Source organism: Oncorhynchus mykiss, chromosome 5 (assembly GCF_013265735.2).
Source record: "Oncorhynchus mykiss isolate Arlee chromosome 5, USDA_OmykA_1.1, whole genome shotgun sequence".
Classification (NCBI taxonomy): Eukaryota; Metazoa; Chordata; class Actinopteri; order Salmoniformes; family Salmonidae; genus Oncorhynchus; species Oncorhynchus mykiss.
The window spans coordinates 49,961,440-49,986,851 of record NC_048569.1 but is presented as its reverse complement, the minus strand read 5'-3'; the positions used below and the strand labels follow the sequence as shown (position 1 = coordinate 49,986,851).

At 42.4% G+C, this 25,412-nt stretch overlaps 1 protein-coding gene across 1 annotated transcript in view; it reads right to left on the bottom strand.

The window, feature by feature from the left end:
* Window positions 1-25,412, bottom strand: part of LOC110523996 (potassium/sodium hyperpolarization-activated cyclic nucleotide-gated channel 1-like) — a 183,742-nt gene that overhangs the window by 86,407 nt on the left and 71,923 nt on the right. The window contains exons 3-4 of the mRNA XM_021603242.2: window positions 19,307-19,468; window positions 7,990-8,208 (exon numbers count right to left, since the gene is read on the bottom strand). Of these exons, the coding sequence (XP_021458917.2) occupies window positions 7,990-8,208; window positions 19,307-19,468 (381 nt within the window). The remainder of the gene's footprint in view (window positions 1-7,989; window positions 8,209-19,306; window positions 19,469-25,412) is intronic.

Sequence of the window (25,412 nt, the reverse complement as noted above, 5' to 3'; positions counted from 1 at the left end):
GATGAGGGGTGGTCGTTTGACCGCGGATCCCATAGCAGATGCAGCCAATGAGGCAGTGATCGCTGAGATCCTGATTGAAAACAGCAGAGGTGTATCTGGAGGGCAAGTTGGTCAGGATAATATCTATGAGGGTACCCATGTTTCTGGATTTAGGGTTGTACCTGGTGGTTTCCTTGATAATTTGTGTGAGATTGAGGGCATCTATCTTAGAGGACTTCTGGGGTGTTGAGCATATCCCAGTTTCGGTCACCTAACAGAACGAACTCTGAAGATAGATGGGGCAATCAATTAATATATGGTGTCCAGGGCATAGCTGGGAGATGAGGGGGTATATAATAACTGGCGGCAACAGTGAGAGACGTATTTCTGGAGAGATTCATTTTTAATATTAGAAGCTCGAACTGTTTGGGCATAGACCTGGAAAGTATGACAGAACTTTGCAAGCTCTCTCTGCAGTAGATTGCAACTCCTCCCCCTTTGGCAGTTCTATCTTGATAGAAAATGTTGTAGTTGGGTATGGAAATCTCTGAATTTTTGGTGCCCCCATCACCCGAGGAACAGAGGAGTAGGATGAGGCTAGCAATACTGGCCGTCTAGTGCGTTGGGGACAGAGAATAAAATATTTCTGGGTGTGGTAGAATAGATTCAGGGCATAATTTGCAGACAGGGGTATGGTGGGGTGCGGGTACAGTGGAGGTAAGCCCAGGCACTGAGTGATGATAAGAAAGGTTGCATCTCTGGACACGCTGGTTATACTGGGTGAGGTCACCACATGTGTGGGAGGTGGGACAAAGGAGGTATCTAAGGCATGTACAGTGGGACTAGGGGCTCCACAGTAAACTAAAACAATGATAATTATACAAGTATATACAAGGCATATTGACATTTGAGAGAGACATAAAGCGAGGCATAAAGCAATCACAGGTGTTGATTGGGAGAGCTAGCTAAGACAACAATGGCTAAGACAACAACAGCTAATCAGCTAAGACAACTACAACAACAAGTAAAGTGGCGATGAATGGGCAGAGAGGGTCGGTGAGCAACACACAGGGCCTGAGTTTTGGGCTAGGGCCGACAGATAAACAAAGGTAAACAAAGTGGAGTTCCGTGATAAATGAACAGTCCAGCAGGCATCAGCTATGTAGCCAAGTGATTGTAGGGTCCAGTGTACAGCAATAGATAGAACAGGGAAGCCGCGGGGTAGTTGTTGCTACGCTGGCACGCGGGAGACACAGCGTTTAAAGTTAGAAGTCTGGGGTAAGCAGAAGCGTCTGCTCCAACATCCGGGAAAGACCGGTTGAAGACACAGCTGATGGAATTACGTCTGCGGACCAGTCGTGGTGGTACGGCAGGGCACCGTGTCGACGAAGGGACCGGGTCAGATGGTCGAAATTAGTATTGTAGTTGTGGTAATTACATTTGCTAGCCTGGAGATACGCCTGGCTCAGGGCTAGCTTCAGGGCTGTGTCACTCAGTGGCAGCTAGCTAGCTGTAATGATCAATGGTCCAGGGTTTACGGCAGGAATCCGGCGTTAGGTCAGGGCTCTGTGCAGGCCAGTCAAGTTCTTCCACAATGATCTCGACAAACCATTCCTGTATGGACCTCACTTTGTGCACATGGGCTTTGTCATGCTGAAACAGGAAAGGGCTTTCCCCAAACTGTTGCAACAAAGTTGCAAGCACAGAATCATCTACAATGTCATTGCATACTGTTGCGACGAGCAAACCCAGATCCGGGATCCTATTTATAGCCTCAAGCTCATTACCATAACGCAACGTTAACTATTTATGAAAATCGCAAATGAAATGAAATAAATATGCTAGCTCTCAAGCTTAGTTAACAACACTGTCATCTCAGATTTTCAAAATATGCTTTTCAACCATAGCAAAACAACCATTTGTGTAAGAGTTTTGATACCTAGCGTAGCATTTAGCGTAGCATTCAGCGCGCAACATTTTCACAAAAACAAGAAAAGCATTCAAATAAAATAATTTACCTTTGAAGAACTTTGGATGTTTTCAATGAGGAGACTCTCAGTTAGATAGCAAATGTTCAGTTTTTCCAAAAAGATGATTTGTGTAGGACAAATCGCTCCGTTTTGTTCGTCAAGTTTGGCTACGAAAAAAACCTGTATCCAGGAGTGTAATTATCCCCACAAGCTCATTAGCATAACGCAACGTTAACTATTAATGAAAATCGCAAATGAAAGGAAATAAATATATTAACTCTCAATCTTAGCCTTTTGTTAACAACACTGTCATCTCAGATTTTCAAAATATGCTTTTGAACCATAGCTAAACAAGCATTTGTGTAAGGGTATTGATAGCTAGCATACCATTAAGCCTGTCATTCAGCATGCAACATTTTCACAAAAACAAGAAAAGCATTAAAATAAAATCATTTACCTTTGAAGAACTTCAGATGTTTTCAATGAGGAGACTCTCAGTTAGATAGCAAATGTTCAGTTTTTCCAAAAATATTATTTGTGTAGGAGAAATCGGTCCGTTTTGTTCTTCACGTTTGGTTGAGAAAAAAACCCGAAAATTCAGTCATAACAACAAACTTTTTTCCAAATTAAATCCATAATATCGACAGAAACATGGCAAACGTTGTTTAGAATCAATCCTCAAGGTGTTTTTCACATATCTATTCGATGATAAGTCACTCCTGGCAATTTGGTTTCTCCTCTCTTCAAAATGGAAAAAATGCGCGCACCTGGAGATTGCGCAATAGTTTCGACGGAGGACACCCAGCTGGTAAATGTAGTCTCTTATGGTCAATTTTCCAACGATATGCCTACAAATATGTCACAATGCTGCAAACACCTTGGGGAAACGACAGAAAGTGTAGGCTCTCTCCTTGCGCATGCACAGCCATATAAGGAGACATTGGTACACAGCGCCTCAAAAATCTGGCTCTGTTCCTGTATGAAATTTCATCTTGGTTTCACCTGTAGCATTAGTTATGTGGCACTCACAGACAATATCTTTGCAGTTTTGGAAACGTCAGAGTGTTTTCTTTCCAAAGCTGTCAATTATATGCATAGTCGAGCATCTTTTCGTGACAAAATATCTTGTTTAAAACGGGAACGTTTTTCATCCAAAAATGAAATACTGCCCCCAGAGTTTCATGAGGTTAAGTTTCCACTTCACTGGAAATAAGGGGCCTGGCCCGAAGCATGAAAAATAGCCCCAGACCATTTTTTCTCCTCCACCATACTTTACAGTTGGCACTATGCATTCGTTCAGGTAGCATTCTCCTGGTATCCGCCAAACCCAGATTCATCCGTCGGACTGCCAGATAGTAAAGCGTAATTCTTCACTCCAGAGAACGCGTTTCCACTACTCCAGAGTCCAATGGCGACGAGGTGTACACAACTCCATCCGAAGCTAGCATGGTGATCTTCGGCTTGTGTGTGGCTGCTCTTCGATGGAAACCCATTTCATGAAGCTGCAGATGAACAGTTATTGTGCTGACATTGCTTCCATAGGTAGTTTGGAACTCTGTAGTGAGTGTTGCAACCGAGGACAGACAATTTTTACGCACTACATGCATCAGCACTCTGTGTTTCCCTTCTGTCAGCTTGTGTAGCCTCCCACTTCGCGGCTGAGCCGTTGTTGCTCCTAGATGTTTCCACTTCACAATAACAGCACTTACAGTTGACTGTGGCAGCTCTAGCAGGACAGAAATTTGATTAACTGACTTGTTGGAAAGGTGGCATCTTAAGAAGGTGCCACATTGAAAGTCACTGAGCTCTTCAATAAGGCCATTCTACTGCCAATGTTTGTCTATAGAGATTGCATAGCAATGTGCTCGATTTTATACACCTGTCAGCAATGGGTGTGGCTGAAATAGCCGAATCTACGAATTTGAAGTGGTGTCCACAAACTTTTGGATATATATTCCGGACTCTTATATTGCTAGTTTTAATATTTATATATTTCTTTATTCCTTTATTTTTTGGGGGGGGATTTGCATGTATTGTTAGGTACTACTGCACTGTTGGAGCTAGGAACATCTGCATTTCGCTATACCCACGATAAGATCTGCAAAATATTTGACCAATAAAATGCTAGTTGATTTTGACTTGAATAGAAGCCATGATTTCAGAAGAGGTCTGTATGGCTTTTGCAAACCCAATGTTCCCTGAAGTATTTTAACACAAAATAAAGCTGTGGAAATTGTTTGAAGGCCAGTGGTTGTAATGTAAATTATATTTCTAAAGTCCTATTTGATTCTTTGTTTGCTATTCATTTAGAGCACATCCTTAGGCATCATCCTCATAAAAATGTACTCTACTGCAGTGTTTCCCAATATCGGTCCTTGGGACCCCAAGGGGTGAACATTTTGGTTTTTGCCCTAGAACTATATATCTGATTCAACTAATAATCAAGCTTTGATCGTTTGAATCAGCTGTGTAGGCTTTAACCGGGGGTGAAACCTTCCTTAGACGTTCCTCCTGTTGGTGATGCAGCAAATCTACACATGGCTATCATAGTGCCATGCTGTCTTCTGCATCATCAGCTCAAACTGGCCCAAGTCCCGGGCTAGGCTATTCTATTCTATCAGCTGTTCCATGCATCACTCTGCCTCCCTGCATTGTTACCCTTTCACACTATTGTCCCAACCTAAACCAAACTGTGCTGGCTCTGATATTTTGACATTGTCCTTTCCAGCAAATGTTTTGGAATAATAAACCAGCTCATTACATCTTGGTTTGGCATGGCTTAACTCAGAGACAGCGGATCACATGTATTGCTGTCGAGGGTTCATTGTCTCTGTGGGATCTCTGATCTGAGCTGTGACTGTGAGACCGAATAGCGTGAGATAACAACACTTTAGACATATAGGCAATAGCAAGGGTATTCTAGATGATTAATAATGTTTGCAGAGCGCCAAACAATGAAATCTTACCAATTATCTAGCTAGGTGATTCAACTGATGATATATGACAAAGTGATCGTCATCGTGTGATCTTCACCCTGGTTAGATGTACAATGCAAGGGATTACTCTGTTCTATGCATTCTATGTTCTGTGCGAAAACGTTCTATTTGTTATGTTCTATGGAAGTGTTTTAAAATGTTTTGATATGTTCATGATATCATTCCACAATTTTAAATTAAACATGTAGCTATGAATTAGGCAAATTAAGTAACAGTGAAATATTGCAGTATACAGTGGGGCAAACAAGTATTTAATATTTGTATTTTATTTCTCCCACTTAAAAATATGAGAGAGGCCTGTAATTTTCATCATAGGTACACTTCAACTATGACAGACAAAATGAGAAAAAAAATCCAGAAAATCACATTGTAGGATTTTTAATGAATTTATTTGCAAAATATGGTGGAAAATAAGTATTTGGTCACCTACAAACAAGCAAGATTTCTGGCTCTCACTGTAACTTCTTCTTTAAGAGGCTCCTCACTCTTTCAATCATTACATGTATTAATGGCACCTGTTTGAACTTGTTATCAGTATAAAAGAAACCCCTCCACAACCACAAACAGTCACACTCCAAACTCCACTATGGCCAAGACCAAAGAGCTGTCAAAGGACACCAGAAACAAAATTGTAGACCTGCACCAGGCTGGGAAGACTGAATCTGCAAAAGGTAAGCAGCTTGGTTTGAAAAAATCAACTGTGGGAGCAAAAATTAGGAAATGGAAGACATACAAGATCACTGATAATCTCCCTCGATCTGGGGCTCAAAGCAAGATCTCACCCTGTGGGGTCAAAATGATCACAAGAACGGTGAGCAACAATCCCCTAACCACACGGGGGGACCTAGTGAATGACCTGCAGAGAGCTGGGACCAAAGTAACAAAGCCTACCATCAGTAACACACTACGCCGCCAGGGACTCAAATCCTGCAGTACCAGGCGTGTCCCCCTGCTTAAGCCAGTACATGTCCAGGCCCGTCTGAAGTTTGCTAGAGAGCATTTGGATGATCCAGAAGAAGATTGGGAGAATGTCATATGGTCAGATGAAACCAAAATATAACTTTTTGGTAAAAACTCAACTCGTCGTGTTTGGAGGACAAAGAATGCTGAGTTGCATCCAAAGAACACCATACAGACTGTGAAGCATGGGGGTGGAAACATCATGCTTTGGGGCTGTTTTTCTCCAAAAGTACCAGGACGACTGATCCGTGTAAAGGAAAGAATGAATGCGGCCATGTATCGTGAGATTTTGAGTGAAAACCTCCTTCCATCAGCAAGGGCATTGAAGATGAAACGTGGCTAGGTCTTTCAGCATGACAATGATCCCAAACACACCGCCCGGGCAACGAAGGAGTGGCTTCGTAAGAAGCATTTCAAGGTCCTGGAGTGGCCTAGCCAGTCTCCAGATCTCAACCCCATAGAAAATCTTTGGAGGGAGTTGAAAGTCCGTGTTGCCCAGCAACAGCCCCAAAACATCACTGCTCTAGAGGAGATCTGCTTGGAGGAATGGGCCAAAATACCAGCAACAGTGTGTGAAAACCTTGTGAAGACTTACAGAAAACGTTTGACCTCTGTCATTGCCAACAAAGGGTATATAACACAGTATTGAGATAAACTTTTGTTATTGACCAAATACGTATTTTCCACCATAATTTGCAAATAAATTCATTAAAAATCCTACAATGTGATTTTCCGGAAAAAAACATCTAATTTTGTCTGTCATAGTTAGTGTACAAATGATAAATTACAGGCCTCTCTCATATTTTTAAGTGGGAGATCTTGCACAATTGGTGGCTGACTAAATATTTTTTTGCCCCACTGTATATTGCAGTAAAAAACAATGAAAGTTATTCATCCACTGCCGAGTGTATGTGTGTTGTGTTCAATCCAGTTTGTGTGTGTGACAGCTCATTAGGCCTTACATTTTTTATCAAATTGATGCTTTCACAACTTCCTGACAATAAATACAAACTAGATAAACAATAAAGTAGCCAAGATGAGGAAACAGATGGAATCAAATCTAAGCCAGGTCATTCACAGATCACAGGTGAGACTGCAGTCATAGAGAGCCACTGTATGCTACAGTTACCCATCTCCCCAAAGGTTAGCACTAGATTAGATTATTATGGCTAATCAGATCCCTCACAGGTGAGCCTACTAAGAAACCTATCCAACGGTCAGCACAGATTATTATGGCTAAAGTCATAGATCGCCACTGGTGCCTAACTAAATCTATCTAAGGGTCAGACTCAAAACAGTGGGTAGTAATGATCTCATCCTAATCCTGACCAATCTTTGCAAGGTTCAAATTGACAGATTTGTATAGGTACAGTGAGACTAGATTGCATCATAAGTGTTTATAAGTCCACAGCTTCAGAAGCAAACCCTAGCCATAACACTAGTCTAACGGATATGGGAATTGTACTCTGCTCTTTACTGCAAAAGCCCAATCATTTAGATTCTAACAGTTTATACTAAGAACTCAAAACTCATTAGCATGATGTTTGGTGGTCCATGAGGAATAATTTGATGTAGTTGGGGATCTAGATTGCAGAACCTCCCCTAACAGTGTTCCCTAAAAGCACCCAAACAGAGATGGGCAGCATCCCAAAGGCACCCTATTCCCTCCATAGGGCACTACCTTCGACCAGAGCACTTGGGATGCAGACATGGTGCTACTGTAGTTCTGTCTGGGAACCTCCTCACAACAGGGACAAGGGTTTTTGGTATCTGTGAGGGCTTTTCCAAATCCTCTTTCAGAGCCACCGAGCAGAACGGAGATATTATGATCTGACACTCTGTGAGTGCAGTGCAGCACCCTTAAAATACAGGCCCAGTGTAGGCATAATCCACCTGAGAGAAATAAGCATTATGTATTGTAAAAATATATACAAGTTTTGAAAATATTAAATCACTTACCTCATGATGGAAATGAACAACATAACATGGAACACCAGGTGCAGGAAACCATTGTTGATAAATAATGATAATAAAAACAAAAGCATAATAAAAACATATAATTTTATATTAAGTAAAGGGTTTACCTTCTCTTGGTACTGCCTGCGGGACGAGTCCAGTGATTGGATGAGAGCGGTGGCGTGGCCGACGAACATGGCGTAGCAGGTGGCGCCCACAATCATACTGAGCATGGTGATCCACAGGTCGGACATGCTGACAGGCGCCCGGGCGCCGTACCCGATACACAGCATGTGGCTCATGGCCTTAAAGAGAGCGTACGAGTACTGCTTACCCCACGAGTCATTCTGTAGGGGAGACAGGGGGAGGATGGGGGAGAAAGAGGGAGAGAGAAGGGGAAAGGGTGGAGTTACCGCGGGCTTGTAGAAGATTTACGGCACAGAGAGAGGAGGATCTTTCTCTTTGTTGGATCACTGAACCTCCACAGAACATCCTGCCAACAAACCTTCATGCTTGGGCACGTTACGCTCACAGAGTGACTAAACCACCACTCCCTCTCCTCCCTTGCTCCCTCATTCCTCCTCGGCCAATGCGTGTAAAACAATTTGATGGCTGGAAGCGGTGCTAATCAACATTGATTACTTCCATTAGCTGTGTAAGAGCTGATGCATAGTTTGTTTTTGACATGGGGATCCTTCACTTCACTGAACTGGACGGAGGAAGCAGAGAGGCGAGGGTTCTGCCTGGCTTCTGCCTTTTCTCTACTGCGTCTCAAATTGCACTATTCCCTGCATAGTGCACTGCTTTTGTAGTCTACTATATAGGGAATATGGTACCATTTGGGACATAACCCTTCTTATGGCTGATTACCACAAGTGCTTTAATGGGATTCAGTGCAGACAGGCAGAAATACAGTCCTGTCAGGACCAAGGCACTATGATTCAGCCCAGATACTATACACCCTGCTGGAGCAAGGCCTAGACTAAGCATCTGGTACATTGGTTTGAATCAATAGCATACAGTATTTATACAACCGCATTCTTCAGCATTGATTCTCAACATAGTCTCCTGATGATCCTTACTGTTGCTGTAAATGTCAATCAATCAAATGTATTTATAATGCCGTTTTTTCATCAGCAGTTGTCACAAAGTTCTTGTACATTAAATGCAAGTGCTTATACAGTGTGGAAATTGAAGCTCTGATTTTGAAAAGCAATAGGGAGTCTGCAGCGACAGCACTGGTAGGTGTGGCATACAAGAAAAGACAACTCCGATGAAAGACAGGGCATAAACCAACCTGCTAAATTCCTGAAGCGAAATCAGATCCTGCAGTTCTAGCATACAGGTTTCAAAGGCTTCCATGTAGGGAGCTGAGAAAATTGACACACTGGAGGTGGCATATAAGACAGCAGCAGAGAAAAAAATACCTGGGTAAAGTACAATAGTTGCAGGCACTAAAGCAACTGTATAAGACAGAACACTTGAGGTGGCTTCCAAGAGAGCGGCAGCAAAAAACCTAGTAGGAATTTGTTATAAAGTATAACAGTATGGTGTGTGACACTGGAGGTGGACACTGGAGGTGGCAAGCACTACAGCAACAGTAAAAGAGAACAAGGAGATGGCATACATGTGGCAGACAAACAGCAGTAAAAGACAGAACATACAATGGATGTAATAAAGTACAACAGCACGGTATGATGAAGCCTAGCACACACTGGAGGTGGAACAGCAGGAAAAGAAAGAACATCAAATGTGACACAGGTGATGCATCAACACCAGTTAAAGACAGAGCACAGGAGGAAGCATTCTAGAAAACACCAATAAAAGTCAGAACATAGAACAAATATTATATTTAGTACAACAGTGTTTGAGACAGTGGGGGTTGGGAGTGACAAGATTCTAGAGGTGCATGAGTAGTTCTCTCTATGAAGAGTTCTGCTGGAGTACTTCCTCTGCACTTTTAGTTCACAGAAAAGAGGAACAGGTGAGAAAATTGGAGGAGTCAGTCACTCAGGAAGAGCAACTACAAGAGACTGTATATGGGAGCTGTCACAGCCGTCTTTCCAAATTGACCTTAGGTGCCTTGCCGGGAGTCATAGTGTGCATCCCAGATGGCACCATATTCACTTTGTAGTGCCTATAGAGGCCTTAAAGGCTCTGGTCAAAATAAATATACTATATAGTGAATAGGGTGCCATGTTGGATGTAGTCACAGATGTAGGGGCCTGTTTGGTGGCTTGCTAGCCATATTATATGACTCTACTCTCTTTTTTATGTTTTAGTTATTTTATAAATCGACATTGAAGTCTTCAAGACTGGTGGCTTGCAAGGGGATGGAATTTATGCCACTAGGAAGTGGGTTAGCAGCTCAGGAGTTGTACAGAATATCCTGACCTGGAGGCTTGTGACATTTGTGACATTTATTTGTGACATTTATTAAGATGAGTAATGTAACAAACAGTTCATTGGGTTCAGGGTTTGGTTGTGTGGTTGCAGCCAAAAAAATAAAGGGGTCAAAAGGTTTGAATAAGTTGGACTTGCTTTGAAAGAAAAAAGTTTGAAGGCTTATTTTTATTTTCTTATACAGTGCATTTGGAAAGTATTCAGACCCCTTGACATTTTCAACATTTTGTTACGTTATAGCCTTATTCTAAAATTGATTAAATAGTTTTCCCCCCTCATCAATATACACACAATATTCCATAATGACAAAGCTTTTTTTTTTTTTTTTTTTGCAAATGTATTAAAATATCTATATATATTTTTTTACATTTACATAACTATTCAGACCCTTTACTCAGTACTTTGTTGAAGCACCTTTGGCAGCGATTACAGTCTCATGTCTTCTTGGGTATGATGCTACAAGCTTGGCACACCTGTATTTGGGGAGTTTCTAACATTCTTCTCTGCAGATCCTCTCAAGCTCTGTCAGTTTGGATGGGGAGCGTCGCTGCACAGCTATTTTAAGGTCTCTCCAGAGATGTTCGATCAGGTTCAAGTCTGGGTTCTGACTGCGCCACTCAAGGACATTCAGAGACTTGTCCCAAAGCCAACCCTGCGTTGTCTTGGCTATGTTCTCAGGGTCGTTGTCTTTCGCCCCAGTCTCAGGTCCTGAGCTCTCTGGAGAAAGTTTTCATCAAGGATCTCGCTGTACTTTGTGCAGTTCATCTTTCCCTAAATCCTGACTAGTTTTCCAGTCCCTGTCGCTGAAAAACATCCTCAATGCATGATGCTGCCACCCACATGCTTCACCCTAGGGATGGTGCCAGGTTTCCTCCAGATGTGACGCTTGGCATTCAGGCCAAGGAGTTCAATCTTGGTTTCCTCAAACCAGAGAATCTTCTTTCTCATGGTCTGAGATTCCTTTATGTGCCTTTTTGCAATCTCCAAGCGGGATGTCATGTACCTTTTTACTGAGAAGTGGCTTCCGTCTGGCCACTCTACCACAAAGGCCTGATTGGTGGAGTGCAGCAGAGATGGTTGTCTTTCTGGAAGGTTGGATGGGGAGCATCAGCTTCTTGGTCACCTCCCTGACCCTTCTCCCTTGATTGTTCAGTATGGCCGGACGGCCAGCTCTCGGAAGAGTCTGGTGGATCCAAACTTCTTTTGTTTAAGAATGAAGGCCACTGTGTTCTTTGGGATCTTCAATGCTGCAGACATTTTTTGGTACCCTTCCCCAGATCTGTGCCTCGACACGATCCTGTCTTGGAGCTCTACAGACCATTCTTTCAACCTCATGGCTTGGTTTTTGCTCAGACATGCACTGTCATCAGTCGGACCTTAAATAGACAGGTATGCCTTTCCAAATCATGTCTAATCAATAGAATTTACCACAGATGGACAAGTTGTAGAAACACCTGAGCTCAATTTCGAGTCTCATAGGAAAGGGTCTGAATACTTACTGTACGTAATTTAGGTATTTGTGTTTTATTTTTTTTATACATTTGCAAACATTTATAAACATTTATAAAAATATGTTCATTATGAGGTATTGGTATTGTGGTATTGTGTATTGAGGTATTGATTCATTTTTTTAAGGCAGTAACGTAACAAAGTGTAGAAAAATGATGTTGCAACCTTTCGATTGCTAGTCCAACGCTCTAACCAGTTCTGGTTCACAAAGACACAGTGGTTGGAACCAAACATCTAAAATTTGGGCTCATCAGACCAAAGGACAGAGTTCCACTGGTCTAATGTCCAATGCTCATGTTTCTAGGCCCAAGCAAGTCTCTTCCTTTTGGGGTCATTTAGAAGTGGTGTCTTTGCAGCAATTCGACCATGAAGGCCTGATTCATGTCATCTCTGATCAGTTGATGTTGAGATGTGTTTTTTTATTTTTTATTTAACCTTTATTTAACTAGGCAAGTCAGTAAGAACAAATGTGTATTTACAATGACGGTCTACCCCGGCTAAACCCTAAACCGGACGACGCTGGGCCAATTGTACGCCGCCCTATGGCCGTGGAATCAAACCAGTGTATGTAATGACGCCCCAGTTTCATCATAGCGCTTGATGGTTTTTGTGACAGATTGACTGACCTTCATGTCTTAAAGTAATGATGGATTGTCATTTCTCTTTGCTTATTTGAGCTGTACTTACCATAATATGGACTTAATATTTTACCAAATAGGGCTATCTTCTGTATACTACCCCTACCTTGTCACAACACAACTGATTGGCTCAAGCACATTAAGAAGGAAAGATATTCCACAAATTAACTTAACTTTTAGCAAGGCACACCTGTTAATTGAAATGCATTCCAGGGGACTACCTCATGAAGCTGGTTGAGAGAATGCCAAGATTGTGCAAAGTTGTCATCAAGGCAAAGGTTGGCTACTTTGAAGAATCTCAAATATAAAATACATTTCGATTTGTTTAATACTTTTTTGGTTACCAAATGATTCCATATGTGTTATTTCATAGTTTTAATGTCTTCACTATTATTCTACAATGTAGAATATAGCAAAAATAAAGAAAACCCCTGGAATGATTATGTGTGTCCAAACTTCTGACTGGTACCGTATGTATATATGTGAACATTTTCAGGAAACTAGGTGTATGTCACGGGCCACTACTTGAAAGGAGAGCCATTTGAACGCATACTTTTTTACAATTAAAATGCGAATGTGAACTTTCATGTACCTTAATAACAAACTTGTATGCCATCTGTAAATACAAATATAATTGTTAAATTACGAGCCTAGTTGGTTTAGCCACATTAAAAGACACCGACCTTCCCGCTACCCATGATCGTCTGAGATCATGAGTGGGCTGGACATGCCGAGCGATGTTTGGATTGGTCTGCCATATAGCACTCTTCTTTCTATTTGAGCTGGTCAGTATGTCCAGGTAATCCTGTCTAACATGGCTTTTTTTTATAAATGTATTGTGTATTAAAACTGCATAAGTGTTGCTCTCTAATTTCTGGAGGATGGAGTTTTGAAATCAGTGGAATTCGAGTATGATAGCTAAGGAGATGGAGAAAACACCTGTCTCCAGATTAATCTTCAAACTAAAGGCAAGCATGGCATCCATGACAGGAGACGCATCCATCCATTAATTATATATACGGGTAAGATAGTCTAGCTAGCTACATTTTCAGATATTACACGTTTATATATTTGACAGAAAGAGACATTTGCTTGGCTAGATATAGCCTAATGTTAGCTAGCTAACATTGAATCTGGTTGGTTAGCTACCTGCAGATTCATGCAGGGTAGTAATGTCATGAGTTGGGATTATGGTTCATTGTTTACCTAGCTAGCTAATGTTAGCTGGCTGGCGCGCTAGTTAATGTTACGTGTATGACCTTATTATTTGTATCTCAGAGCCATTTGCTTAGCTAGCTATGACAGTTCATTGTTAACCTAGCTAGCTAGCTACATGTCTTAACAAAAGACTTCACTATGCAAGTAACCATTTCGGGTGATTTTGGAAATTCAGTCTGGCCATCTACTCCGATTTCAGAGCACTCTCGTCTGAGTGTGCCAGAGCGCAGAATGACTGATGAATTTACAAACGCTCAACACCCGTTGAATATGGCCGGTGTCAGGTAACGTTAGGAAATAAGCGTAATTAAATTGTTGCCAGCAGCACACTTGCAGTCACCAATGCTCTGGATGACATAAAAACAGCCTAACCAGCTCTGCTGGTTGGTCAGAGTGGGGTGTTCAGAGTGGGGTGGTCAGAGTGGAGTAGTCAGAGTGGGGTGTTCTCTCATTATGTATTTCTGGAAGTAGCTAGCCAGCTAACCAATGTTAGCCAGTTAGCTTGGGTGCTTGATTGCCGTTTTGAGGTCAGAACGTTCGGATCAACCCTACTCATCGGCCAGAGTGTTACCAGCAAACAATCTGACAGCACAGTTGCAGTCACCAATGCTCAGGATTACATAACAGCCTAACCAGCTCTGCTAGGGCAAGGAATGTTTAGTGAGTTTTTATTTTTATAACCATTATTTAACTAGGCACTGTCATAGCGCTACATAACCCACTATTATCCTGTTCCACAGGACACCTACTAGACTGGGGTAAGAACTGTGAGTCTAAATGCCTAAGACACCCACCAAGAGCCTCGCCGTGTTCCCCAGCATCCATTGAAACCAAGACGTTTCTGCTCTACCTCCGGAGTATTTTGACCCCTGGGAGGCCTTCAGTAGGAGGCAATCCGTCCATTCCCTCCTCATCATCCATACGACTGCGCCATAGAAGTCCTACCCGGCCCCCCTCCTCCCCGGGGCCGCCTGTACTCCCTCTCAACCTCTGAAGCCGCAGTCATGGACAGTTAAAACCGGGAATCGCTAGAGGCAGGTTTCATCCACTCCTCTACATCCCTAGCTGGTGCAGATTTCTTCGTGGGAAAGAAGGATGGAGGTCTTCGTCCCTGCATCGATTACAGTGGGCTAGACAGGATTATGATTAAGAATCGTTACCCCCTACCCCTGATGTCTGCCGCATTGGAGTTGGCCCACTGGGCTCATTTCTTCACCAAACTGGACCTCCGCGACGCTTACAATCTGGTGAGAATCAGGGAGGGAGATAAATGGAAGACTGCCTTTAACACCCCGGGTGACCACTATGAGTATTTAGTCATGCCCTTCAGATTATTGAACTCACTTACAGTCTTCCAAGCATTGGTTAATGACATGCTTAGGGATATGTCGAATCGGGTCATCTTTGTTTACCTCAATGACATCCTGATCTTCTCCAAGACCCTTCTGGAACACATCTGCATGTCCGCTAAGACCTGAGATGCCTCCTGCAGAGTCAAAAATACATGAAGATGGGGAAGTGTGAGTTCCATGTAGCTCAAGTTTCTTTCCTGGGCACATTATCTCTACCACCGTCATCCAAGTGGACCCTGTAAAGGTGAGGGTGGCTTGCCCGGTCCCACCTCACACAATCAAGTCCAACTGTTCCTTGTTTTTTTATAGGCTTTTTATACGCAACTTTGGTGCTGTGGTAGCACCTGTCAAGGCCCTAACCTGGAAGTCCCAGAAATGTTTTTGCTGGGCACCTGAGGCTGACAGGGCAGTCGTGGAGCTCAAGGGACATTTTACCTCTGGACCCATCCTCGTCCAACCTGATCCTACCCGTCCCTTCGTGGTAGAGGTGGACACTTATAACACCGGAGCAGGGGCGGTCCATTCACAGCAGAACGAGGGGGACAAGAAACCACAGGCATGTGGCTGTTCTCACCAGGGGAGAGCATCTACAGTGCCTTGCGAAAGTATTCGGCCCCCTTGAACTTTGCGACCTTTTGCCACATTTCAGGCTTCAAAAATAAAGATATAAAACTGTATTTTTTTGTGAAGAATCAACAACAAGTGGGACACAATCATGAAGTGGAACGACATTTATTGAATATTTCAAACTTTTTTAACAAATCAAAAACTGAAAAATTGGGCGTGCAAAATTATTCAGCCCCCTTAAGTTAATACTTTGTATCGCCACCTTTTGCTGCGATTACAGCTGTAAGTCGCTTGGGGTATGTCTCTATCAGTTTTGCACATCGAGAGACTGAAATTTTTTTCCATTCCTCCTTGCAAAACAGCTCGAGCTCAGTGAGGTTGGATGGAGAGCATTTGTGAACAGCAGTTTTCAGTTCTTTCCACAGATTCTCGATTGGATTCAGGTCTGGACTTTGACTTGGCCATTCTAACACCTGGATACGTTTATTTTTTTAACCATTCCATTGTAGATTTTGCTTTATGTTTTGGATCATTGTCTTGTTGGAAGACAAATCTCCGTCCCAGTCTCAGGTCTTTTGCAGACTCCATCAGGTTTTCTTCCAGAATGGTCCTGTATTTGGCTCCATCTATCTTCCCATCAATTTTAACCATTTTTCCTGTCCCTGCTGAAGAAAAGCAGGCCCAAACCATGATGCTGCCACCACCATGTTTGACAGTGGGGATGGTGTGTTCAGGGTGATGAGCTGTGTTGCTTTTACGCCAAACATAACGTTTTGCATTGTTGCCAAAAAGTTCAATTTTGGTTTCATCTGACCAGAGCACCTTCTTCCACATGTTTGGTGTGTCTCCCAGGTGGCTTGTGGCAAACTTTAAACGACACTTTTTATGGATATCTTTAAGAAATGGCTTTCTTCTTGCCACTCTTCCATAAAGGCCAGATTTGTGCTATATATGACTGATTGTTGTCCTATGGACAGAGTCTCCCACCTCCGCAGTTCATCCAGATTGATCATGGGCCTCTTGGCTGCATCTCTGATCAGTCTTCTCCTTGTATGAGCTGAAAGTTTAGAGGGACGGCCAGGTCTTGGTAGATTTGCAGTGGTCTGATACTCCTTCCATTTCAATATTATCGCTTGCACAGTGCTCCTTGGAATGTTTAAAGCTTGGGAAATCTTTTTGTATCCAAATCCGGCTTTAAACTTCTTCACAACAGTATCTCGGACCTGCCTGGTATGTTCCTTGTTCTTCATGATGCTCTCTGCGCTTTTAACGGACCTCTGAGACTATCACAGTGCAGGTGCATTTATACGGAGACTTGATTACACACAGGTGGATTGTATTTATCATCATTAGTCATTTAGGTCAACATTGGATCATTCAGAGATCCTCACTGAACTTCTGGAGAGAGTTTGCTGCACTGAAAGTAAAGGGGCTGAATAATTTTGCACGCCCAATTTTTCAGTTTTTGATTTGTTAAAAAAGTTTGAAATATTCAATAAATGTCGTTCCACTTCATGATTGTGTCCCACGTGTTGTTGATTCTTCACAAAAAAATACAGTTTTATATCTTTATGTTTGAAGCCTGAAATGTGGCAAAAGGTCGCAAAGTTCAAGGGGGCGGAATACTTTCGCAAGGCACTGTATTTAACCTGGGAGCTGTTGGCTGTTAAGTGGGCCCTAGAGGGGTGGAGACAGTGGTTGGAGGGACAACCTCATCCTTTCGTGATCTGGACGGACCATTAGAACATGGTCTCCATTCAAGATACCAAGATGTTGAACGCTCGCCAGGCTAGCTGGGCTCTGTTCTTACACAGTTTCAACTTAACCCTAGCCTATCGCCCGGGATCCAAGAATCAGAAAACAGACGCTAATGGGTAGAGGGACTCCAAGCCCATCCCCAGCTCCCGCATTGTGGACCCCGTGATATGAGTATTGAGACCACGGTCCGACAAGCCTAGACCCAAGAACCTGACCCCGGCCGGTGTCAACAATCATGTTCCATGATCAGCCCGATCCCGAGTACTACAATGGGGACACTCCTCTAAATTAACTGGGCATCCAGGGGTTAATCGGACACTGGAGTTCCTGAGGCAGAAATTCTGGTGGCCCAACATGATTGAGGATGTGAGATCCTTCGTTACGGCCTGCTCCACCTGAGCCCAAAGCAAGTGCTCATGACTCCGACGGGCTGGGTTGCTCCAACCTCTGCCCTGGTTCCACCTGTCCATAGACTTTATCACAGGGTTACCCCCATGCCAAGGGCTTAACACTATCCTGGCCCACGATCCGAGACAATGTCCTGGGGAAGTCCGTGTTATTGAAAGACATGGGTAGTCATGAGATCAGCGGTTCGCCAGGCCAAGCTAAGCAATCGGGGGAAAAGGGCCTTGGTCAAGGTGGTGACCAAAACCCGATGGTCACTTTGACAGAGCTCCAGAGTTCCTCTGTGGAGATGTGAGAACCTTTCAGAAGGACAACCATCTCTGCAGCACTCCACCAATCAGGCCTTTATTGTAAATTGGCCAGATGGAAGCCACTCCTCAGTAAAAAAGCACAACAGCCTGCTTGGAGTTAGCCAAAAGGCCCGTAAAGGACTCTCAGACCATGAGAAACACGATTCTCTGGTCTGATGAAATCAAGATTGAACTCTTTGGCTTGAATGCCAATCGTCACATCTGTAGGAAACCAGGCACCATTCATCACATCGCCAATACCATCCCTACAGTGTAGCACGGTGGTGGCAACATCATGCTGTGGGGATGTTTTTCAGCGGCAGGGACTGGGAGACTAGTCAGGATCGAGGGAAAGATGAACGGAGCAAAGCATGGAGAGATCCTTGATAAAAACCAGGAGTTTCAGGACATCAGACTGGGGCAAAGGTTCACCTTCCAACAGGACAACGACAGTAAGCAAGTCTCTGAATGCCCTTAAGTCTGGCTCTGGCTGAGACCTGAAAATAGCTGTGCAGCGACGCTCCCCATCCAACCAGACAGAGCTTGAGAGGATCTGCATAGAAGATAGGAGAATCTCTCCGAATACAGGTGTGCAAAGCTTGTAGTGTCATACCTAACTTATTCTTTACAGAGTCAAGTATATTTGTCAAGGCCTCAATTATTCCTTGACTTGCACCATTCATTCTCGCTGTCTATAATTCTGTTATAACTTCTAATAGTAACAAATTGGGAGAGAGTGAGGTGATTGCCATTTTGAAGTTCCCACATTTTAAGTTATTTTTGTTGGACATTACATAATTGGGAATAAGCTGGCTTGCCGCATCCTCCACAAACGTCACACCCCACAAAAACATTTCCTGGCATAACTTCATAGTTTTTCAGAATTCTGATTGGTTTTATGCTTTAGCTGAGATTATTCTTTACAGAGTCAAGTTTATTTGTCCAGGACTCAATTATTCCTTGATTTGCACCTTCTCGCTGTCGTTAATTCTAAAGTTATAACTTCTAATAGTAACAAATTGTGAGAGAGTGAGGTGATTGCCATCTAAAAGCCAACATTGATTTTGCGGCAGTGCTGCCTGACAGCATCGTCTCTGATTGATTAAGTAACATAATGTAATAAAAAATGTAATAACTCAAAAAATATAAAAGAGGTTTGCATTTGGGACTTTTGATGTGTATACTAATGTAAATTCTAATGTTATATGTGGCTACCTACCTTTTTAAAGTGATTCCAACTGGTACCAATGTTTTAACATTTCCAACTACGAAAGAAACAAACGAGATGTAGGGTATAATACTTACAACCATACCATTTAGCGACACCCAGCAATCTTGGGGGAAATCTTGTAGGAGGGGAACCAGGAACTGTAGGCAACCATCCCAGTGGCAGAGCAGTAGCATCATCCCTATCAGATTAAATATTCTTACCACAGCACTGGCCAGGTCGTAGGTCATATGGAAGATCTGGAGACAGAGAAAAGAGAAGGGGGAAAAAATATGTTAAGATACAAGGATTCACATATTAATAGTTCTCGGACAAAGATGATTGCTCCGAAACGCGACATTATTAACCATTTTTGAAAGGAATTAAGTTACTAACCTGAAGCTCAGTATTTCAGTTTTACATTCCTCAGACTGAGCACCCTTTCAACAGTCCAGAAAAAACTTCAAATTGTGGTTAGAGCGCAAGCGTACTACAACTATCCAAAAATAGTTGTTTTTGTAGTCCAAAAATCTCATTTTAAAGCAGTAGTAGAGAGGAGAGACGCAGCCATTTTGGCCACAGGAGAATTTCAATCACTTTACAACACGGTGTAAGTGTAATTCACAGATGTTTGGGTATTCAGTATTTGTCATTGACATCATCCAAAGCAAACAGACCACAGTGAAATGGCAAAAAATGTAAGGTTGCTGTACGCAGGGGGAATAAGTTCAGAAGAGGGCATAGCCAAGCCAATGCACTAGCCACAATAATAGCACATTTCACAGCTTGTAATGATCAAACAACTGTTTATTTAATCTTAACGGGATTGCTGAGTACACAATTTCTAACACTTCCAGTTTAACACTTCCAGTCAGACATGTTATTAAATTAACACGTAAAGCATTTTCCTTTAAAAAATATGTTTTAGTTACAGTTGAACCCCCATCCACACTATACATGCTTTACTAATACCCATATCATCTATTCAAAATAAACTGGATTTAACCATGGAGACATGAGATGACATGAGCAGACAGAGGGAGAGAACCAGAGAGATAGAGATCTAGAGAGAACGAGAGAGTGACACGATAACAATCATGTTGCTTAGTCAGAGCGAACCAGGGCGCTGCTAGAATAAAAGCCAATCTTCAGTGTGACTGAACAGGTCTGGAGAAAAGGATTGGCTGACATTGGATCAGAACAAAATAGAATCTCCTCACACTTATATGAGTTCCACTCTATCTGCTAATTAGTTCTCATTTGCATAGGAAACCCATTATTTATATCCTGGCTCAATATTCCATTACCCATTTTGGCCAAAGTGCCAATTACTGTCTTTCTGCAAAAAACCTGGAAGTGTTTGAGTGAAAATTCACAAAGTTCCAGTTTCACATGACAAACCTGCTATCACCCATTTGTTAAAAATTTAAAATGCAACATTTTGTTGAACCGGTCTGCCTTATCCCTCGTCCCCCACAACATGAAGGACCTAATCCGAGTGGTTGATGAGGTAATTTCTCCATAAACTGCTTTAAAAGTCACTAATGCAGGCATTTAATTGAGTTTTAATGCGTTCTTAAGGTATTAGAATAAAATAAATGTTATTCTTAACATTTTTTTTTCTATATTATTGCCCTGAGGGGGATAAATAAAAGCCATGTCAGAGAAGCAAACTCGGTCTCAACCTTTAAGTCTTTACTGAAAACTCGGTTCCCCTCTTTCCACTGGGATTCTCTGCCTCTAACCCTATTACAGGGGCTGAGTCACTGGCTTACTGGGGCTCTCTCATACCGTCCCTGGGAGGGGTGCGTCACCTGAGTGGGTTGAGTCACTGATGTGGTCATCCTGTCTGGGTTGGCGTCCTCCCCTTGGGTTGTGCCGTGGCGGAGGTCTTTGTGGGCTATACTCAGCCTTGTCTCAGGATGGTAAGTTGGTGGTTGAAGATATCCCTCTAGTGGTGTGGGGGCTGTGCTTTGGCAAAGTGGGTGGGGTTATATCCTTCCTGTCTGGCCCTGTCCGGGGGTGTCCTCGGATGGGGCCACAGTGTCTCCTGACCCCTCCTGTCTCAGCCTCCAGTATTTATGCTGCAGTAGTTTATGTGTCGGGGGGTTAGGGTCAGTTTGTTATATCTGGAGTACTTCTCCTGTCCTATTCGGTATCCTGTGTGAATTTAAGTGTGCTCTCTCTAATTCTCTCTTTCTTTCTCTCTCTCGGAGGACCTGAGACCTAGGACCATGCCCCAGGACTACCTGACATGATGACTCCTTGCTGTCCCCAGTCCACCTGGCCGTGCTGCTGCTCCAGTTTCAACTGTTCTGCCTTATTATTATTGGACCATGCTGGTCATTTATGAACATTTGAACATCTTGGCCATGTTCTGTTATAATCTCCACCCGGCACAGCCAGAAGAGGACTGGCCACCCCACATAGCCTGGTTCCACTCTAGGTATCTTCCTAGGTTTTGGCCTTTCTAGGGAGTTTTTCCTAGCCACCGTGCTTCTACACCTGCATTGCTTGCTGTTTGGGGTTTTAGGCTTGGTTTCTGTACAGCACTTTGAGATATCAGCTGATGTACGAAGGGCTATATAAATACATTTGATTTGATTTGATTTGATAAATACCTATTTGGAATGCTGTTGAATGCTGTAGAGTCAAGGTCTGGAAAAACAAATAGGCCTAATGTAATTCAAGATATTCAAGCAACAATGAGGAAGGTTTTGCCCCTTGTAGAACATTTGCACCTCCCTCTCACTATTATTATAAAGTCAAGGTATCTGAAATTATGTCGCAAGACAGTCTTAACCTGTTAGAGCTCTAGGGGCGCTATTTCATTTTTGGATAAAAAACGTTCCCGTTTTAAGCGCGATATTTTGTCACGAAAAGATGCTCGACTATGCATATTCAGTAGTGTAAGTGAGTGTTTTGCATGCATGAATGTGATAATGCAGGGTGTTGAAAGATGCCAAAGCAAACAATAAAAAAACCCACCAAGAAACACAGCAAAATCTAGAAAGGTGTCTGCATGGAGAGAGTCTCCTCCATGAATGTGGAAGAGGTCTATTTATACTGGGACACACCCGGCCCATGTAGCTGACGACCCTCCCAACTTCGCCCACCGGCATCCTAATAAGGAAACAAGAACAAAGAGAATACGGCAGACAGAGTGGGAGGGTTGTCACAGTTGTGTTTATATTTTTGTTCAGTATATTTACATAAAAACCAAATTCTGTAAGATTTCCAGACTTGGTCCTCCCGAGTGGTGTAGTGGTCTAAGGCACTGCATCACAGTGCTTGAGGCGTCACTACAGACCCATGTTCAATCCCAGGCAGTGTCACAATGGGCCGTGACCGGGAGTCCTGTAGGGCGGCGCACAATTGGCCCAGCGTCGTCTGGGGTAGGGGAGGGTTTCGCCGGGGGGGCTTTACTTGGCTCATCGCACTATAGCAACTCCTTCTGGCGTGCCGGGCGCCTGCAGGCTGACTTTGTCAGTTGAACAGTGTTTCCTCCGACACATTGGTGCATTTGGCTTCCGGGTTAACCTGTTAGAGCTCTAGGGGCGCTATTTCATTTTTGGATAAAAAACGTTCCCGTTTTAAGCGCGATATTTTGTCACGAAAAGATGCTCGACTATGCATATTCTTGACAGTTTTGGAAGGAAAACACTCTGAAGTTTCAGAATCTGCAAAGATTTTGTCTGTAAGTGCCCCAGAACTCATTCTACAGGCGAAACCAAGATGATGCATCACCCAGGAATTAGCAGAATTTCTGAAGCTCTGTTTTCCATTCTCTCCTTATATGGCTGTGATTGCGCAACGAATGAGCCTACACTTTCTGTCGTTCGCCCAAGGTCTTAGCAGCATTGTGACGTATTTGTAGGCATATCATTGGAAGATTGACCATAAGAGACTACATTTTCCAAGTGTCCGCCTGGTGTCCTGCGTCGAATTCGGTGCGCAATTGCCAGCTGCTTCTACTTTACCATTTGATTCAGGGGAGAAAGCATGTGTCCAAGAACAATGTATCAATGAAGAGATATGTGAAAAACACCTTGATGATTGATTCTAAACAACGTTTGCCATGTTTTCAGTCGATATTATGGAGTTAATTTGGAAAAAAGTTCGCGTTTTGAGGACTGAATTTTCGGATTTTTTTTGGTAGCCAAATGTGATGTATAAAACGGAGCTATTTCTAATACACAAGGAATCTTTTTGGAAAAACTGAGCATCTGCTATCTAACTGAGAGTATCCTCATTGAAAACATCAGAAGTTCTTCAAAGGTAAATGATTTTATTTGAAGGCTTTTATGTTTTTGTTAATGTTGCGTGCTGGATGCTAACGCTAATGCTAACGCTAAATGCTAACGCGAAATGCTAACGCTAGCTAGCTACTTTTACACAAATTATTGTTTTCCTATGGTTGAGAAGCATATTTTGAAAATCTGAGATGACAGTGTTGTTTACAAAAGCCTAAGCTTGAGAGATGGCATATTTATTTCATTTCATTTGCGATTTTCATAAATAGTTAACGTTGTGTTATGCTAATGAGCTTGCTGATAGATTTACACAATCCTGGATACAGGGGTTTTTTCATAGCTAAACGTGACGCAGAAAACGGAGCGATTTGTCCTAAACAAATAATCTTTCAGGAAAAACTGAACATTTGCTATCTGAGAGTCTCCTCATTGAAAACATCTGAAGTTCTTCAAAGGTAAAATATTTTATTTGAATGCTTTTCTGTTTTTTTGTGTAAATGTTGCCAGCTGAATGCTAATGCTAAATGCTACATTAGCCATCAATACTGTTACACAAATGCTTGTTTTGCAATGGTTGAGAAGCATATTTTGAAAATCTGAGATGACAGTGTTGTTAACAAAAGGCTAAGCTTGAGAGCTAGCATATTTATTTCATTTCATTTGCGATTTTCATGAATAGTTAACGTTGCGTTATGGTAATGAGCTTGAGTCTGTATTCACGATCCCGGATCCGGGATGGGGAGACCAGAAAGGTTAAAGTTAATTCCGTGGTCATAATTGCTGAATAACTACTAAGCAAGCAACACATATTATAGAAGACAACTTTTCACAGCTACAGATGTAGGATCTTAATTTGAGCCAGTTTGCTACAGCAGGAAAATATGTGGATTATAATTAACAGAAATTGTTGTAGGGCATAATACATTTTTCGTAAAGGAAAATTGAGTCCGGAATTTCAAAGTGGAAATTACAATCTTCAGAAGCCTTTTTAACCCATTACAGTCTATGCCATTTAAAAAACATGTACAACCCCTTGAAGTATCAAAAAAAATCTAACTTTTTGGGATGAAATATTGTATTTGGCCTTACTGCTATTAGACCATACTAACACATTGAATAACAGATTCACCAAATGGAACAACATGTAGTGAACAATCTAAAGGAACTTTGTTCTGAAGTGTCTGTCCTATATCTAAAGGAAATAAGAAAGATCAGGAAACATATCTAAACATTTTTTGGTACTAAACAATCTCCATATGTACTTCCCTTCATTTTGTCAACTGGTACCAGGGGACCTTCAGACGAGTCTTGTGAGACCTGTTGGTGTCCTAGATATGTACGTGTTAGTGAAAGTCTCACCTTTGTGAACAGGGGGGTCATATTAGTGTGATGCCCCAAATTTTCAGACGCTACAGACAGAAGTTGGCAGATCGGCTATACTGATTTCAGATGAGTCCCAAGAGGCTTTTTACATTATGCTAATTCGATTTCCGTGGGGGAGCAGACATCAACTCTAGGGGGTTAAACCTCCTGCACCAGGGTGATCAAATTAAGACCCTACATCTGTAGATACCAACACATAAGGGTTGGGGTCAATTTAATTAAAATTCCAGTCAATTCAGTATACTGAAATTCCAATTGCATTTATCTGCGATGCTTTTCAATTAAGAAAGTTCAATTGAAATATTGTTTCCTTCTGAAATTGACCCCAACCCTGCAACACGTCGTAAATACTGAACCTGCAATCACATGTACCCTAATCCTTACTTTTGGACTTGATTTTCCCTTACAAAATGTATAAATGCCTACAAAAATGTTATTCATTATAATCCACATACAGTGGGGCAAAAAAGTATTTAGTCAGCAACCAATTGTGCAAGTTCTTCCACTTAAAAAGATGAGAGAGGCCTGTAATGTTCATCATAGGTACACTTCAACTATGACAGACAAA